The sequence below is a fragment of the Vombatus ursinus genome, unplaced genomic scaffold (genome assembly GCF_900497805.2).
Source record: "Vombatus ursinus unplaced genomic scaffold, bare-nosed wombat genome assembly UNPS02014935.1, whole genome shotgun sequence".
In the NCBI taxonomy this organism is placed as follows: Eukaryota; Metazoa; Chordata; class Mammalia; order Diprotodontia; family Vombatidae; genus Vombatus; species Vombatus ursinus.
This window is the reverse complement of record NW_020954713.1, coordinates 384,122-403,796: the sequence shown is the minus strand read 5'-3', so window position 1 is coordinate 403,796 and position 19,675 is coordinate 384,122. Positions and strand designations below refer to the sequence as shown.

General features: G+C 45.4%; 1 protein-coding gene across 1 annotated transcript in view; it reads left to right on the top strand.

Annotated features, from left to right (window-relative positions):
* The first annotated feature begins 7,348 nt into the window (after positions 1-7,348).
* The window catches only part of FBN3 (fibrillin 3), a 104,330-nt gene continuing 92,003 nt past the window's right edge, over positions 7,349-19,675 (top strand). The window contains exons 1-4 of the mRNA XM_027844119.1: positions 7,349-7,512; positions 8,746-8,828; positions 9,381-9,479; positions 17,016-17,258. Coding sequence (XP_027699920.1) covers positions 7,349-7,512; positions 8,746-8,828; positions 9,381-9,479; positions 17,016-17,258 — 589 coding nt within the window. The remainder of the gene's footprint in view (positions 7,513-8,745; positions 8,829-9,380; positions 9,480-17,015; positions 17,259-19,675) is intronic.

Here is a 19,675-nt window from a genome sequence, read left to right as displayed (position 1 = left end):
CATTTTCTTCTCCAACTCATTTTACAGATGAAGAACTGAGGCAAACAGGGTTAAGTGACTTGTCCAGGGACACACAGTTAGTGTCTGAGGCCAGATATCAACTTAAGTCCTCCTGTCCCCAGGCCCAGTGCTCTATTCATTGTGCCACCTAGCTACCCCTGCCTCTCCAAGCTCTGATACTCTGTTCTAAGGTTCTTGGTCCTGAGATTCCTTCCAGCTCTGACTTTCCATGTTCTAAGGAGCTTTCCAGTACTGACATATTGTATTCTAACGTCAGTACCAGTTCTGATCTTCTATGTTTTAAAGCCCTACTAGACCTGAAATTCCGTGTTCTAAGGGTTCTCCCATCTCTGATATTCTCTGTTTTAAAGTAGTTTTCAGCTCTGACATTCTTCTGACTAGTGGCCACTGCTCCAACCCCAAAGACTCAGGGTTCCACATGAATCCCCACTCCACCACCAGATCTTAACTTCTTTCTGCCTCCTTTAGGCAGGTAGGCAACACCCCTTTGGGTCAGCAGCTCCTGAGTACCCCCTAGCCTTGGTCTAGTCCTCCCCCCAGTCTTGAACCCTGAGCCGCCCTTAACGCCAAGGCCCCATAAGTTCTCCAGCCTGCCAGGCCTCTGCTCCTGGGAACTGGTAGGTGCTAATGTCTCCAGTCAGTTCTCTCCAAAGTCTCCCTGCCCTAAGCCTCCCCCCACCCCGCCCCCAACTCCCCCTTGAAGGTTCAGCCTTTTGGCTCGGGAATGTGGTAGGGCTGGCCTCCTGCTCCCCTCCCTCCCTCTGCCCCCCAGCTCTCCCAGGGAGAAGGCCCTCCCCGCCCAGGCCCCCGCCCCCCGCCCAAATTGGATTACACTCTACCTTGCAGCCTCCTTCCTTCCCTCCCTCTCTCCCTCTTTCCCTCCCTCAGTCCGTCCCTTCCCCACACACCCCGGCCCCAGCCCCAGCCCAGGGCCCCCACAGTCCACAGCCCGCCAGCCTGCAGCCTCAGGACCCGGCCTGGTCCCGCAGGTATTTCAGGGAGGGAGCTGTCGGGTCACACTGCGGGGAGGGGGATGGGGGGAGCGAGTGGTGGGAAGGGTGGGGAGGGAGGGAGGGAGCCCCTGGCTGGGGGGAGGGAAGCTTTTCTTTGTTTCCAGCCTTAGCAGCCCCGAGCCCTGCTTAGCCCTGCCCAGCCCCCTCCTCTAAGCCTGGGCTGGCGGAGACTGCTCTGCTCCGGGCGCACGCTGTGCGCTCTAGCTCGGAGCGGAGCCTGGGGCCCCCGCAGCTGCTGCTGTGGCTGCGGCTGCGGCTGCTCTTACTGGTGCGGGTAGCCTCAGTCAGTCTGCCTGCAGCCTGGGATCCTCAGGCAGGTGAGAACCCCCTGCTTTGCTCCGGGGGATCTCAGGACACCAGAGCTGAGGCACACTCAGGCCCCGACAGTTCGGGCTGAGGCTGCTTCCCCTCTTCTCCCCTCCTTTCCCCTTCCCTCCCACAGGATGGATGGATGGCCAGAGGGAGGGAGGCTGAGACAGTGCTCTCTCTGCCTGGGGCTCGGATGGCGGCTTGGTGAGCCCCAGATCGGGCAGAGGCTGAAATTGAGGGCAGGAAGGGCAGTCTCTTTGTCTCCACTGGGGCTAAGCTCTCCCTCACTCTCCTCTAGTGCCCCCTCCTCCCCATTTCCTCTTCTCACTTTCCTTGTCCTAACTTCCCTCTCTCTCCTCTGCTCCCTCCCTCTCTCTCTCTCTCTCTCTCTCTCTCTCTCTCTCTCTCCCTCTCCTCTGCTCCCCTGCTGGGAACCCCTTTTTCTCCCGCTTCCTCTGTCCTCCTCACCATCCCACCCCATATTCCCTCCATCCTCTCTTGTCCCCCCACCCTTCCCATTCTATTTCACTCCATCTCCCTAGATCTCTAACTTCCCATCCTCATACCTCCCAGGCTGTCTCTGCTGCCTTCCCAGAGGCCAATCAGGGACAGCGTCCTGTGCCCTGCTTCCCTCAGCCTTCTCTTCCAATCTCTCTTAGCTGTTTGGTCCCTGTGTCCAGCCCAGGTTCCCGAGTTAGAATTCTTTACCCATCTCTACTCCCTGGATTTGGCTCTGCCTGTTCCCTTCAATGTGACCTTGGGGAAGCCACTTCCCATCTCTAGCGCTCAGTTTCCTTCTCTGTAAAATGAGGTTGAATTAAATGATCTCCAAGGTTCTTTGCAGCTCTAAAATCTTCTAATTCCCTCCCCTTTCCTCCTGCCCAGCCCAGAACTGGGACTTCACACAGTCCTGGGCCGGGGCCTCTTCCCCTGAACAGAGGCTGACTCCTGACTGCCCCGCCCTCTCCTTCATCCCTCCCAGCCGGCTCCTTCCCTTCCCATAAGGAACTCCAGGGGCCCTCCTCGAGATTGAGCCAAGTGGGAAAGTCCTTGGGGACCCCCTTCCCTGCTCTGGCTCCAGCTGCCGAGCTCTGTCAGTGGGAGGCCCGGCCTGGCCTGCAGGGAGGAAATGCTTCATTGGTTTCCTTGCTAGACCCCAAGGAGTTGGCCATTTCCCTGCATTCATGACTCCAGAGAGCTGGAGCCCCTGGTAGGGTGGAGGAGTGGGCAGGAAGGGTTAATCCTTTCCCATATCCTCAGCATGAAGGCTTGTGGCTACTTTGGTCAGGGCTAGATGGGGCTGTTACCTCTTAGCGCCCAGACCCTCTATAAGGGAGTTTCCTTGTGAGTCGCATCATGACCCTGGGTGGATGAGATCACAGCCTCGTAGATTCAGAGCTAAAGGAACCTGAGAGACCATCTAGCCTGATCCCATCATTCTTCAGAGAGGGAAACTGAGGCCCAAGGAGGTCAAAGGATGATGAGATCATAGATCTAGAGTTGGAATGGATCTCAGAAACCATCTGGCTTTTTTTTTTACAGAGGAGGAAACTGAGGCCCAGCAAAGACTAACTTCAGAGCTGAAAAGTACCTCAAAGGCCACATAGTTCAACCCTTTTATCTTATTGAGGAGGCAAGCAAGGTCCAGGGAGGTCCAATTATGGTGAAAAAGACCTCAGAAACCACCTAACCCAACCCCCTCATTTTACAGAAAAGGAAACCGAGGCCCAGAAAGATGAAGTGACTTGCCCCAGTGTCACACGGTAAATGACAGAGCTAATGATCATTAAGGCTCCTTTCATCTCAGATACTATATGATGCTATGCTCTGTCATTCAGGAGTTGAAAAAGTTTCTCTCTTCCCCACCCCGTTCAAGGATAAAGCCCTTGCAGACACTTGCCTTTCTAGGATTCTCTATGTGTTGAATCACTGTTCAGCATTTAAAGCCCAACTCAAAGGCCAGCTATTCCAACGGGCCTGCCTCATCCTCTCTAGTCCCTAAAAAACCACCCTCAGCTGACCCCACACAGATCTGATTACACCTCTCTAATACAAGTATCATATAATATCCTGTATTTGAGTGTCTCCTACTACTAGCCTGAACTCCAGGAAAGCAAAGACTGCTTACCTTTCTTGACCCGTTTAGGCATGCCAAATGTTTTTCTCACAGCAGCCCTTCAGGGTGAGTATCGAAAGGATTGTTTTCTAGATTTTACAGGGGAAGAAAATGAACTGAGAGATGAAGTTATTTGTGATAGGTCATACTGAGAGTTCAGTAGCATTTATGAAAGTGCTTGAAGGGTGGCAAAGTCCACTACAAAGATTACCTCATTTGATCCTCTCCACAACCCTGAGAGAGGTATATGCTATTATTATCCACATTTTTACGAATGAGGAAACTGAGGCTCAGAGAAGTTACTCCTTGGCCAAAGTCACACAGAGCAGGGATTAAAATCCACATCCCTTCACTCTGAATTCCATGTTCATTCTACTGAGCCATACTGCCTCTGCAGGTACTCAGGTCAATCCAAAGTAGTTGAAGGATAACAGCCACAGGACCTGGGTTTGAATCTCCCCTTAACTACCCCTGGGACCTAACACCCTGCCTTTGCCTGGGCCTCAGTTTCCTCACCTGTAAAATGAAGGATGTTGAGGGGAGGAACTGTTGTGAGAAAAGGTGAGGGTATCAAGAAAGGCTTCCCAGAATGATTAGTACTTGAGCTGGGCCATGTTTATAAAGGGCTTTAAGACAGTGGTGTCAAACAAAGAAACAGGGATCCTTACATAAGGATTCCTATGAGCTTCATATTGATTTAGAAAACCACATATGAACATTATCTATGTCCTATTGTATTTTTATTTATTTTGTTAAATATTTCCCAATTACATTTTAATCTGGTTCCCCACCCAGCCTGAAGACCAGTACTTTGCACACAGGAGATGCTTAACAAATGTGTGTTCAATGAATGAATAAACAAATGATAGTAGGGAGGAGTATGAGAGACAGCTGTGGGATCCCTATCACTGGGAGTCAGGAAATCAGGGTTCTGGTCCTGGCTCTAACACTTTCTAGTTGTCTCTGAGCCTCAGCTTCCTTATCTGTAAAATGGGGATAATAATACTTGCCCTCCCTGCCTAATGATGTTGTTGAGAGGGAAGCCCTTGGTAAAGAATAAAGTGCTGGAGGAATGAGACAGCATTCTTTTTCTTGGTTCAGCGTTGTGTGGTCTGGACAATGAGTCCCCTAGGAGATCAGAGAAAGAAAGGGTAAGGTAGGGATTTAGGGATTCAGAGAAGGCTTCTTGGAAAAGGTGAGTTTTGGCAGGATCTTAAAAGTCTTCCCAGCTCTGGCTCCAATGTCTCTACCCACATAATCTCCTCCCTTCCCTCTCTACCCCCCCCAACACAACCTACAAACCAGCTAAAATGGACATAACAATAGCTGACATTATATAGCAGTTCTGAGGTGTGCAAAGCATTCTAAAAATATCTCATTTAATCCTCACAACAACGCTGGGAGGTAGGAACTGTTATTATCTCCATTATACAGATGAAGAAACTGAGGCAGGAAGGGCTTAAGTGACTTGCCCAGGGCCACATACCTGGTAGGTGTTTGAGACTGGATTTGACCTCTGGTCTTCCTGACTCCAGGTCTATTGCTCTATCCACCGTACCACCACATTCATACACTCCTAACAGGCAGTCCCCTTGTTCCCATCCTCCTATCTCCACCTGTAGAAATCCTACCCATCCTTCAAGGCCTAGCTCAAAAGTCATCTCTTCCTGGAAGCCTTCCTTGATTGCTACACCACTTTCCCTCCCCTTTTCCCCAGATGGAAATCATCTCTTCCTCCTCTGGACCTCAACTGACTTTCTCTCTTCTCTTCTCTTCTCTTCTCTTCTCTTCTCTTCTCTTCTCTTCTCTTCTCTCTCTCTCTTTATATATATATACATATGTACATATATAAAATATGTATTATATATTACATATTATATATATACACATATATGTATATTAAATATATGTAATACATATACAATGTCATGACACTTTTTCATCCCACCTATTTCATACTGATTTCTAAATTTGTGGACTTCCTAGCCATTCATAAAAGTTTAACCCAATGCCACCTCCTCCAGGAAGTCTTCTTGGATTCATAAAGATGTTCCCAAGTTCATAGTTTTAAAACTGGAGGGATCATTGAGTCTACCCTCCTACACCTTAAAGATGCCCAAACTAAGACCTGGATAGTAACTGAGCCAAGGTAAGTTCCAGACCCAAATGTGACATCCTGCAAGGTGTGAAGAAACATTGGCTCTCATAGAACACTTGGATCTGGATATTTCTGTTGTACTTACATATTAAATTCAATTTATTCTATTTTCCGTTCCAAATTCTTTCCCTGCCTCCTCCCCCTCCCTCACCCAATGAAAAGGCAAGAAAAATAAAACCCATTACAAACGTGTATAGTCACGCAAAATAAATCCCCACATTAGCTGTGTCTCTTCCCCTCCCCCTCCAAAAAAAAGGAAAAGAAAAAGAAAAAGAAAAGAAAAGAAAATATAGTTCAGTCTTCACTCTTGAGTCCATCAGCTCTCCACCTGGAGGTGGGTAACATGCCTCATCATCAGTCCTTCAGAACTGTGTTGATTAGAGTTACTAAGTCTCCAAAACTGATATCGTTGTTATTGTACAAATTGTTCTCCTGGTTTTGCTTACTTTCTTCTGCATCAGTTCATACAACTCTTCCCAGGTTTTTCTGAAATTGTCTCCTCCATCATTTCTTACAGCATAATAGTATTACATCACAATCATAACCACCATAACTTGTTCAGCCATTCCAAAGCTGATGGGCATCCTCTCCGTTTCCAGTTCTTTGCCACCACAAAAAGATCTACTATAAATATTTCTATACATAGGGGTCCTTTTCTTCTTTCTTTGATCTCTTTGAGTACAGTCCTAGTAAAAGCATTCCTGGGTCAGAGGGCATGCACAGTTTAATAGTTCTTGGAGCACTGTTCCAAATTCCTTTCCAGAATGGCTGTATCAGGTCACATGAGCCTTATTTTATCTCTGTATCCCTCTGTAATATAGGGATACAGTTTGTCACCCAATAGATATCAACACATATTATTGGAGGAATGAATTTAATTCAATGAATATTTATTAAACACTTAGTAGGTATAAGGCAAGGGTATGCAAAGGTAAAAATTGAAAATGGTCCCTGCCCTTAAGCAGCTTACATTCCACTGTGTTTCAAGGACTGGTGACTTCACCATTCTCCCTCCAATCACATAGATCATTCCCAATCTAGAACTTGGAGTCTCAGAGAATTCTCTGAGGCTTCACTAGGTTAAGTGACTTGTCCAAAGTCATGAAGCAGCAAAGAGTCCAAGGTGAGGTTTGAACCCAGGTCTTGTGATTCTAGGTCCAACAACTCTATTGCTTAAGAAAGGAGAGAGTATTCATAATGGCTAGAGGGATCAAGAAGGACTCAGAACAGAGGAAGTGGCACCTGAGCTAAGACTTTTAGCCTAAAAGTATCCATAGAATTTGGGCAAGGAGGAGGGAAGAGGGTTTGAGGAAGGTGGCATTCATCTGGAGAACAGTGTGAGCTTGTCCAAGGTTGGAGAGGCTACATACGGAAGCTGACTTGAGGAAATCCCTCCATGTAACTGTGACCATAATGGAAAAAAGCTTTGAGCTTGGAGTGAGAGAGGCCTACACTTGAGTCCTGGGTCTCACTTGCTTATTATTCTTGTGGCCTCCAACAATTCACGCTCTGAAATTCAGTTTTTTCATCTGTAAAATGGGGATGATGACCCATGCAAACTCAACGGATTTTTGGAAGGAAAGTTCTTTGTTCCTCTTGAAGTGCTTGGGTGCCATTATTATTGTATTAAGCCCTCCTTCCCTTCCAACCCAGGACAAGAGCCTGTGACGATCAGCCGTGGGGACTGAGTCTCAAGGGACGGGGCCAGGGGAAAAGGCAGGCATCCTGACCATGGCTGGGAGCTGGCTCACCCAGATCCTGCTGGGATGGACAACGCTGGTCTGCATGGTCCAGGCCCAATGGGAAGGGGCCATTCGGGCGGACAAGCCTGCTGGCTCTGAGGAGACACCAGCCTTGAGCCGGGTTCGAAGAAGAGGCTTTGACACCTTAAGAGGGTATGTTCATACCAGGCTCCCTCCTCTCTGTAGGGGAATGGGGAGACGCTGTTAAGATAAAAAGGTGGACACCATCAGGGGCCCCTCCACTCTGGCTCTGAGCAGATTGCTTCAGGTTTCCCCTCAAAGGGTCCCTTAGTAACTACTTCCTCCTCCCCACTTCCCCTCTATGTTGCTCCTTTCATCTCCCATCTGGGATTAAATGACTAGGGAGGTGAAGCATAAGAATGAGGGAAACCAGGTGAGAGGGGAGAGGAAAGGAAACCAGAGGCCCCTAGGACCCAATGGACAGAACAGGATATTAAGGAAGGGAAAAGAATCAGCATTTATATAGCACCTACTGTGTTCCAGGCACTGTGCTAAGCCTTACACTATTGACCCTCACAACAACCCTGGGAGGTAAGTGCTATTATTACCACATTTCACAGTTGAGGAAACTGAGGCAGGCAGCGGTTAAAGTGACTTTCCCAGGGTCACACAGCTAGTAAATATCTAAGACAGGATTTGAATTCAGATCTTCCCAACTCTAGGTCTAGTTTGCCATCCACCATGCCATCTAGTTCACTAAAATAAATAGTTACTAGTAATAGCTAACTCCAAGGTTTACAAAATGCTATACAAATATTACCTCATTTTGATATTGGAGCCGTTTGCGTAAATAGTGAGCCAGGGGAAGCCCTGGGTCTGCAAACAAGAGTTGAGGTGTTCTGGGTCTGAACACCTTGTCATGGTGGTGCTGTGGGTACCCTGTCCACATTGCCCCAGCATGGTGCCCCTAGTGCCCTGTGTGAGTAAATCGAAGGTGATTTCTGAGTTTTTACCACTTTCCCCACATTTTCGGATTGGTATCATGTGCCTAGAGCAGGAGTTGTCATACTAAGGCCTGAGAGCCAGATCTGGCTGCTTTGTGAACTTTTTTCTTGAGCTTGATTATGGGCCAGGTTGCCTGCTGGATTTAGGCCTGGGGCCTCCATTTGCTGGCATTGGCCTAGAGTTTATTAGCTGCCCTTACCCCTGATTATAGCCCTCACCACAACACCCCAGAGAGCACTCCATTCTCCTTAGTTCCTGGGGGAATGATCAAGATTGCTCTCCCTTTGTTCTTGGGGGTTGAGGCAGGGCCATCATTCATTCATTCATTCATTAAATCCCTGCCCCCTGGATCTAAAATACTGTGCTGGAGGCTGGGAGCTTGTGTGTGGGGATTCATTCTTCATCCCTCTTCTTTTCCAGGCCAAATGTCTGTGGTTCCCGCTTTCATTCTTATTGCTGCCCAGGCTGGAGGACCCTCCCTGGGGGAAATCAGTGCATTGTTCGTAAGTGAGAGCTTCTTGCTCAGGCATGGACCTGGGAGTGTTGGGGAAAGGGCTTCCTGCAGAATCACCCCCCTTCTAAGATAGGAAACTGGGCTTTGCTTTACAAACAGAATGGGAAAAGTTGAGAAAGACATTCTTGAAGTCATCTCCTTTTTCTGAGTCTCGGCAGAAGGATCCCTATCGTTTTCAAAGAGTATTATTTCTCTTTTCCTTGCTGCCTCTAAGAAACAGGATTCCATGGTCATTCTTGATCATCCAGGGAAGTTCTTCATGATGTCTCATACATCCCTCTGGCTATAACTTCACCTCAGTTCAATCAGTATTATTATACCCATTTACAGATGAGAAAACAGAACTGGAGAGGGGAAGGAACTTGCCCAAGGTCACTCAGCTAGTTAGTTTCTGAACCATGACCCGAACTCAGGTCCCCACACTCCCCATCCTGGAACCCTTTCCTGATTCCGGGTTACCACTGCCACAGTGTACCAGTACAGCAAATGGAGTGGCCAACCCGTACACTTTGTCCTCACCATCTTATTTTCCTCTTTTCAGCCATTTGCCGGAATTCCTGTGGGGAAGGGTTCTGCTCCCGACCCAATTTGTGTGCCTGTGCCAATGGACAGCTCTCCCCCAGCTGTGGTGCCAGTGGAGGTAAGGGGGCCTAGGAGAGAGGGTAGGAGGTGAGGGGAAAGTGAGAAATGGAGGGGACAGAGAAAACTTGGGAGGTGAGGAGGAGAAGAGAATGGGTGAGAGATTCAGGAGATGAGGAAGCTAAGGCTTCCTTTGGGGAAAATCATGACAGAATCACAGAATGTCCAAGCTGGGAGGCCTCTTAGAAGCCAATATGTCAGAGCTGGGAGGGCCCTTAAGACACAGGATGTCAGAGCTATGAGGGTCCTTAGAAGACAGAATGTTAGAGCTGGAAGGGCCCTTAGAACATGGCATGTCAGGGGTGGAAAGGCCTTAGAACACAAGATGTCAGAGCTGGGAGGACCCTTAGAACATGGAATGTCAGAACAGGGTGGGGGTCCTTTAGAGGTCATCTGGTCCAGCACCTTCATTTTACGTCTAGAGAAAATGAGGGACAGGGAGGGAAAGGGATTTGCTCAGGGCTACACAGTATGTTAGGATTTGGTCTGGAATGCAGGCAGGGATCAAGATAACCTCCATTTTTGGTCTTTGACACTGGCCCAAACACATGGCCAATACTATTTTTTTCCCTAGTGCTCTATCTGGTCTGGCTGCCCAACACTGCGAGGTAGGCAGCCTCCTCAAACCACTTCTTACTTCCTTCCACAGTGCTAAATGGTATGTACTGAAATAAGAAATCCTGCCTCAGTCAAAAAGTAGCTGTGCTAAATGTTTTACAAATATTACATTACAGCAATTCAAGGTGGCAGGTGCTTTCACGGTCCCCATTTTACAGTTGAGCGAACTGAGGCAAAGAAAGGTTAAGTGACTTAGCCAGAATCACACAGTTAGTAAATGTCAGAGACGAGATTCAAACTCAGGTCTTCCTGACTCTAGGGCTGGTACTCTGTCCACTGTGCCACCTGGCTGCCTGCAGGAGTGGAAAAGTGACTACCTGCTAGGTTATAGTACTTCCGTGGGATTACTTAGCCATTGGGCTAATACATAATAGGTACTAAAGGCCAAGGACACAGACACTGCTGTCCCCAGCCCCACAAAAGCAGACATCACTTGACTGTAACATTAATTCATAAAAACTCAAAAACAATTTTTAATAGATGTTATCATCCCAAATACTCATAATTTCTAAGCCATATGGAATGGAAAGCTTTCAAAGTCTGGAGACTGAGCCAAGGGGTGCATATTGCCCCTCTTTTCCTGTCTGCTCATGGAATTAGGTCAAGGATGCTTTTGATGAACCTACAGAGCAGGGATGCTGACCCTTCTTTGTATCTTGTATCCCTTTGGCAGTCTGCTGAAGCCAGCCCCTTTCTCCAAATAATGTTTTAAATGCATAAAATAAATATATGAGATTACAAAAAAGGTAATCATGTTGAAATATAGTTACAAAAAATTTTAATAGTTCACAGACCCCAAATTAAGAACCCCTGTTATTGAGGATGATCATACATCCTAAAGCTTTTGTTCGACTATATTTTATATGTTTTGCAAGAGTCCATAGAGCATTACATATAAAAGAATAATAGCAAGATAATGACTTGTTTCAAGAGCATTTCTATCTGAACCTCATAAAATGGATGAAAATAATGAGATCATAGCTATAATAATAACTTATCTCATGGAATCATTGTCTGATAATATCAAAATGTCATTTTGATTCAATATGTGTAAAATTGTTAACTTTGCCAAGGCAAGGTAGAGACTGGTGGCTTTGAACTTCAATATGGAGGTCACATTGAACCAATGGAAGTAGGCAATACCTCCAGGCAAGACATATTGAGTGTAAGGAGATGAAAAAAAAAGAGCTATGGCCGAATATGTTAAGAGCAGCTAGCTGGTCCAAGATAGCTAGGTGGTGCAGTGGATAGAGTGCTAGACCTAGCATCAGAAGACTCCTCTTCCCGAGTTCAAATCTGGCCTCAAACACTAGCTGTGTGACCCTGGCCAAGTCACTTAACTCTGTTGGCCTCCATCTGTAAAACGACTGGAAAAGAAAATGGCAAACCACTCCAGTATCTTTGCCAAGAAAACCCCAAATGGGGTCATGAAGAATCAGACATGACTGAAAACATCTAAACAACAACAAAATACTTCTAGGCATCTTGAAATCAAAGTTGAATGGGAAGAATATGTTTAAAGCAACTAACAACTCTGTGACACCTGTCTTTTTTTTTTCTTTTTTTTGGGGAGGCAATCGGGGTTAAATGACTTGCCCAGGGTTACACAGCTAGTAAGTGTCAAGTGTCCAAGGCTGGATTTGAACTCAGGTCCTCCTGACTCCAAGGTCAGAGCTCTATCCACCTAGCTGCCCCTGACACCTGTCTTGATGTGCACACTTTCAGATCTATAAAATGGACCCTAACAGATTTGGAAAGTATCTTAACAAAAACCTGTACAATGTTAATGAAACATGAGAGCCTAGGGCAATTATAGATAGATGAACAGTTCGTTATTGAAAAGGAGAAAGAAGATTGATAGGCATTCTTAGACCACATTTCAGACTGGTAAGAAACCTACAGAAATACTTCTGAAACAAGTAGAAATCATTTCCCTGAGTCATATAAAGGCTGATAAAGGTCTACACCATTGTATTTCTTGAATATAATAATCAAAAGTGGTTTACCACCAGGTGGAACCTATCAACTACGACCCAAGAGTAGAATCAAAAAGGCATCTATAGATGACATCGTCATGCACTCAGCCGACAATATGCCTCAAACAAATGCTAATCCATGTATATTTGTTTGTGAAAATGGAAGAATTTATAATGATAATTGGGAACCATGTCATTGCCACCAGAAATTATCAAAGAGTTATTTAAGAAGATTGGAATTAGCAACCAATGCAGATCACTTAAGGAAATAGCAGAAACTGTACAACACATTGTTAGAGGCTGTAAAAATTTATTACTTACCAAAAACCTAGCAAGACATGACCTGGTGGTTAAAATTACACTTCAGTAGCTGGTTGTCTTTTATGGACCGACAGATGGAAAATCCCCGTATTAGAAATATTGTCCTCAGAGTATCCCAATAAACTCCACTAGAACTGGACCATTATCTCAGGCTGAACTTCTGCTCACAGTTGCCTAGACATAAAAACTAAAAAGAAACACTTTAAATACCAAATGATATTGTTTTCAATCCACATAGAACAAAATAACTCCAAAATAGAGAAATTTAGCAGAGGAGATACAAAATTATGTGGGAACAGGACAAGGTACCTATCCCTGCTCTCCTATCTACTACTAGAGTGGTACTGAGGTTTATTTCAATGAGCCTACAATCAATTAACAAGTATTTATTAAGCACTTACTATGTGCCAAGCACTGTGCTAAGTGGTTGAGATACCAAGAAAAAGTGAAAACAATTCCTGCCCTCAAGGAGCTTACATTCTTATGGGGGAGACAATATATACCTATATAGATACATACAAGACACATACAAGGGATGAGTCTACATCCTTATGTTTTCATTCAGTTATAAAAAAATAATTTTATCCACCTATGCAATATCCCACAGAACATGAAATACAAAAGAATAATAACGAGCTAACAATATGCCCCAGGACCATTTCTGAGCCCCACAAAAAAAAATTAGAAAAATAAGGCGATGGTGGTAACCATATCATCTCCCATTTCTATGATGCTTTAAAGGTTACATAACATATCCTGTGATGCAGGGAATCTAAATATTATTTTTCCCATTTGGTAGATAAAGAAACTCAGGCTCAGAGAGATGAGCTAAGTGTCAGAGAGGTGATTCAAACCTAGGTCTTCCAACTCTAAATTCAGCATTCTTCTCATTCTAATGTGCTCCCTTAGAGCACAAACTCTATATTGGTTAGCAAATGTTAGGCACACAGTATGATTATCGAGTCCAGCTTATCTTTGGCCTTACTTCACCTATGTGCCCAAGGAATCTTTCTCTTTTTAGTGATATTGTTTTAATCACTCCAGAGGCCAGCTAGATTGTCTTCCCTCCCCCAACCCTCCCTACTTTTCTCTTAGTCCCCTGGTCCTTGTAGAATAGAAGGTCTGCTTTTATTGGTCCTACCCTGATATGATCTTAAAATGTTTCTGAAGGTAAGGTGAGCCAGCACTTCCCTTGAAAGACCAAGATCAGGAAAGACAGCAAACTTCCTTTTCCAATGCATTGCCACATATTTACAACCGTTCTACAATTGTGCAAAACACTGTGCTTTATACTGGAGATCCAATTTTTTTAAAAAATCATCATTCCTGTGCCTCAAGGAGCTTACGATCTATTAAAGAATCCTATATGCCGACTGATAAGTAGGACAACAGGTGTAATGGCATAGGAAAGAGCCAAAGTAACAGTTGGAATGTTTGAGGGGAGATGAATCTTGAAATGTTGATGGAGATGATGGTACCTGAGGCAATCCCTAAAGGAAGAGAAGGATTTCAACAGGCAGAGAAGAGGAAGGCCTGTGTTCTTGGCATGGAGGCCAGATCAGATAGGATGGGAGTGGGGAATGGAGAAGAATCCACATTGGCTGGATCGTTGAATACACAGAGGGAAGTGGAGGCAAAGGAAGACTAGAATGGTAGGTTAGAGACAAATTGTCCCTGAAGGGCTGCGAATGACAAGCTTCAGGGTTTACATTTTATCCCAGAGAGCCACTAAATGTTTTTGTTCTGTTTTGTTTTGATCAGGCGAGTGTCATAGTAAGACCTTGAGAAAGACTATTGGAAGGAAACAATATTGGAAAGGAGCAATACTGGGGGTAGGAAGAACAGTTAGGAAACCATTGTAACAGTCCCCAGGTGGTGATGGGGACCTGAACTAGGGTGGTGACCATGGGAGTGGAGAGGAAGGGGCGGATGTGAGAGATGTTGTAAAGGTTGCATCCACGAGACTTGGCGATTGATTGGAAGTGGGAGGTGAGGGGGAATGAAGGGTCAAGGATATATAATAAGGGTTTAAGAAGTGATTGCAGCTATGAGATGCAGTGGATAGATCACAGGCCCTGAAATCAGGAGGATCTGAGTTCAAATCCAGCCTCAGACCAAACACTTGACATTTATTAGCTGTGTGACCCTGGGCAAGTCACTTAACCCCAATTGCCTTAAAAAAGAATTGATTGCTCTTCTAGGTTTTGTAGTTCAGGGGGACAAGAATTTTCTCTTAGCCATGATGCTGCTAGAAGATAGACTTGAGTCACACCTAGAAGTTTTGAAAAAGGGATGTTCACCTCAGAAAAATAGACAGAGGAAGGAGCTGAGAAATGGTGTCCTCAACCTGCCCAAGCACTTAATAAACTGAGTGGTAAAGCATCATTGGCACAGGTACAAGGGCAGCAACCAACAGAATAAACTGAAAGAAGAAGGCAAAAGGAGGGTGGAGATAGGACAGAGAAGGGAGAGATTGAGGTGCACCATCAGGCATCTGCAGGCATCTGGGGACAGAGGACTCCAGCTGAAGCTTCTATTTGTACTTATCTCTTCAAGGACTGAAGGAAACTTTTTTAAAAAGTATTTTTTTAACCTAAATTCCCCTCTTTGTGCCTGTCCAGTAACAGACACTGTAAAATACTCTCTCTGCTTTCTTCTTCTACCTAAACATTTCTGGTATCCTGATTTGTCTCAGATATGGAGAAGCCAGGGCTTAGTGGGAGATACATACAAATTCAACTTAAGGTTGAAAGTCAAACTTCTGTCTAAATGTTAGGAATTTTCCTAACTGGGGGCTCTCAGCTATTACGATTGTACTAATAACTTTCATCTGACATAAACTCTATAAAACAGCAGAGGAGGGGACCTGAAAACCATCATGTTGGCCCTGGGCTGAAAAGGAAGCTAATTTTAGTAACAGGATGTAGAGTATTAAAGCACAGCCTCTGATGTGAGAAATTAAGAGGGGGTTGGGGAGAAACAATCAAGAACTAGGTGGCATTCAGCTCTCCTCTTTCCAGGACTAAGCAAAGTATGTTACATTATCCACTACTAGATAGGTATAGGGAGGAGATACTGGAGAAAGAGCAAAGCAGACGTCTTTTTTTTTTTCTTTTTCTTTTTCTTTTTTCTTTCTTTTTCTTTTTTTTTGGAACATCTGTCAGCCCTTAAAGAGGTAGGTACAATCAACAGCTTCAACCCAAGTCTCCTGTTTCAAGATTCTTACAGAAACCTAATAGTACACTTTGATCTCTCTACCCTCCTTTTGGTTTCTTCTTATTTCTTCTGATTCCTATGCTTTCTGGTTCAACTCACTAAATCCTTTGTGAGGTCAAAGATACCATCTTACCATCTCCCCATTTTTTCCTCTTAATCTCTCCTTTCAAAAACTATGTGTGTGTGTGTGTGTGTGTGTGATTTTTTTTTAATTCCCAGGCATGGCTCAAGTCTGCCTTCTGATTCAAGAATGGGCACAGTGCCAAATCACTCTCAGGGCTGGGGGAATTCTGGCCCATGTAAACTACAAATCCCAGAACGCCAGTTCTCAAACACCTATTACAGAGAAATCCAAACTTTCTCAATAAAAGAACTAGTTTCAGTACTAAAATTTTTTAAAAGTTAAAGAAAGGTAACAATGAGATTATCCCAAAATAGAATGGACTGTCCCCAGAAATAAGTGGGTGCCTTCCTTGGGAGGCCTTCTAAGAAAGGTTGAATGAATTGTTGGCAGTGTGATAGAAGGGGATTGATTCTTGGATAGGGATAAGTCAGATCACATGGCCCTAGCGGTCCCTTCCAGCTTTGATATTCTGTGATTCTGCCAAAGTCCAAACCGTAATTTGCAAGCTAACCTCTGCTGATGACATGGTGTCCGAGAATAGGAAGGTGACAGTCCTGCGCTCTATTCTGGTCAGCTACATTGAAGTGGTACTAAAACCGATGGGTAGAATTTGCAAGGAGGCAACTTTAGACTTTATAGAAGGAGAGACTTCTGTTAGAGCTGACCCCAAGTAGGATGGACTGCTTCTAGAAGGCAGTGGGCTGCCTCTCATCTGGAGGCCTTTAAGAAAAAGTGGGATGATTACTCCTTAGGCATTTTGTAGAGGGAAGTCTCTTTATTTTCTCATTATCAAAGAAAAAGAAAAGTCTGGGTGGTAAGGTGGTTTTGTAGGAAGATTGTTGGATTTGGGGTCAGATGACCTGACTCAAACACCTACTTGCCCTTGGGCAGGTCACTTCAGTTCTCTGAGCCTCCATTTTCCCATCTGTAATAATAATGGTGATAATAATAATAGTTCACACTTACCTAGGGCTTTAAGATTAGCAAAGCACATTATGTATGTTGTCTTTTTTGGTATCCATAATAATCCGTGAGATAAATATTATTGTTTTCATATTCCAGATGGGGAAATTGAGTTAAGTGACTTGCCCAGGTTCACACAGGCAGGATTTGACTCTAAGTCCAACTTTCAAGTCACTAGGGCACCTGGCTACCTATGAAATGAAGGGTTCATATTAAATAGATGGACACCCCCCATACACACTCACACACACACATGCACACACAAAAGGATGGACAATTTTGCCTCCTGGCCCAAGGCTTTAAGAGTCCTTGCCTCTAGGTTACAGGCTGCTTTGCAGCAGATGCCAGAGGCCAACCCAGCCTTCCCTTCCCCTAGGAGAACAGGGTGTGCTGCCCTTCGAGTCCATGCCACCACCCAGGGCTGGCCCCTCCTGGTTAACGTGGTTCTTCCTCTGTCTCTCTCCAGCCGTGTGTGACCAGAGTTGTCAGAATGGGGGCCGCTGCATTGGCCCCAACCGCTGCGCTTGCGTCTATGGCTTCACTGGGCCCCAGTGTGAGAGAGGTAGGTAGGATGCCTTGTGCCAGGGGGCAAGCCCAGAGGAAGCCCCTGGGCAAAGGGAGCAGTGGAGTGGGGATGAGGGGAGGGAGGGGGAGGAGTCATGGGTACCTGAGGATCAGAGGGGTAGTAGGTGAGGCTTAGGTGGGAGGAGGGGTCTTTGGGCGGGGCTTTTGGGAGCCACCCTGGACAGGACTGAGGGTTTGGGGGTGGTGGAGGAGGGCTGGGCTGGGAGAGTGAGGCTGTGGTTTGGAAGTGCTAAGGCCTTGTGGGGTGCTAGGTACCCAGCTGCCCTTCTCCCTTAAAGTTTTCTCTGTGCCATTAACAGCTTTTGCCTTTAAAAAGTACATTTTCAAGTGTGATTCAGTTGTGCTCAAGCCTGGAGATTGAGTGCAAGCAAGAAGACCCTTGTCATGCCATCCCATGCCCCTTTCCCCTCCTTTTCTCGCTCTTCTTCCTTCTCTTCCTTTTCTATTTCCTCCTCCTTTTCCACCTCTCCTCTTCTTTTGCCCGTTCCCATCCTCCCATTGCAGGTCCTCCTCCTCCTCTGGAACCCCCTTTAGAACACCTGGGAAAATGCCCAGGGGCTGGCATGCTCAGCTTTGCCCTTCTCTGATGGGCTTGGGCCCCTACTGTTGGGAGAGTGACCTGCCAGAGGCTTCCCAGCCCAGGCCAGGCTCTCCAGGCCACTTGGGTTGAGTCCTGGAGTCCTCTTTCTATCCTGAGCCTCCTAGAGGTCTTGACTTTTGCAGTGCAAAGAGCCCCAGATCTGAAGTCAGAGGGCTTAGATTCAAATTCCTTCTCTAATGCTAATTACCTGCATCACCTTGAGTAAGGCCATTTAAACTTCTCAGAGCCTCACTTTCCTCATCTGTAAAAAGTTGGACTTTGTAGTATCTGTGCTCCTTTGAAGATCTAAATCAAAGATTCTGGGATTTTTCCCTTTTTAAATTTTTTTTGGAGGGAAGGATGCAATCAAGGTTAAGTGACTTGTCCAGGGCCATACAGCTCGTAAGTGTCAAGTGTCTGAGGCTGGATTTGAACTCGAGTCCTCCTGAATCCAGAGCCAGTGTGCTATCCACTGTGCCACCTGGCTGCTCAATGACGTTTCAATGAATCCGTGACCTGATTGGTGTTGGCATTCCCTCCACTTGTGCAGATCATAACCTAGCCATACCTTCTCATCCGGGGCAATTCCTGTCCCTTTTCCCCCTTAAATACACCCTAGAGGGTCTGTCCAATGTGAGAAAGGCCCTCTTCTGGCTCTTTTGATAGTCTAACTGTCCTGTGACCTAAGGGTTCCATAGGTTACCACCAAAAGTAGCACTAGAAGGAGGATAACAGCCATCATTGATATCACTTTTTAATGTTTACAAAATGGCCTAAAGACGGTGTGGTACAGTGGATAGAGAGCCAGGAAGACCTCAGTTCAAGCTCAGCACACTTGGCAAGACACTTAGCCTCTATTTGCCTCAGTTTCCTCAACTATAAAATAACCATAATAACAGCACCTACTCTCCAGGGTGGTTGTGAGGATCAAATACTTGTAAATCTCTTAGCATTGTACCGGGCACATAGTAGGTACTATGTAAATAGTAATTATTGTTATTGTTATTGTTACCAATGAAAGTACAGTCCTTATTCCTATCTATCTCAAATGACCTTCACAACATCCCTGTAAGGTAGGCACTACATGTGTGATTATCCTCTTTTTTCACATATGGAAAATGAGGATTAGAGAAAGAAAGTTTCTCGCCTGAGTCAGAGCTCACAAGTCTCAGCAGCAGGATTTGCACTCAGGTCTCTCCTGTTTCTCAGTCCTGTGCTCTTTCCACTACGCTTTATCACCTCTTCTTGTCTTATTTGAAAGCTAAAAAGATAGGCTTGGTGACCAGCTTGTGACTGTTGAAAGAACATGGCATAATTTCCTTTGTTTTTTTTGGAATAAAAATACTTTTTTTCATTTATTCAAAAGCAGATTGTAAATGGAGCAAGACAGGCATTAAATAGTAGTGAATTTCACAGTGTACTTGGCATAATTTCCTAAATTTAATCTTGGTTCCTCTTCTATCAAACTCTGGGTGCTTCACTTTGTCCATCAGAAATGTCTCTAGGGGCAGCTAGGTGGCGCAGTGGATAGAGCATGGGCCCTGGAGTCAGAAGGACCTGAGTTCAAATCCAACCTCAGACACTTAATACTTATTAGCAATGTGACTCTGGGCAAGTCACTTAACCCCACTGCCTAGCCAAAAAAAAAAAAGAAAGAAAGAAAGAAAAGAAATGTCTCTAACAGAACAATTTGGTGAGCTGTACTCTAACTACATCTCATCATCTGGTCAATAGGCATTTTTCATCCATCTGGTGTATCTCATATGCGTGTGTGTGTGTGTGTGTGTGTGTGTGTGTGTGTGTGTGTGTGTGTG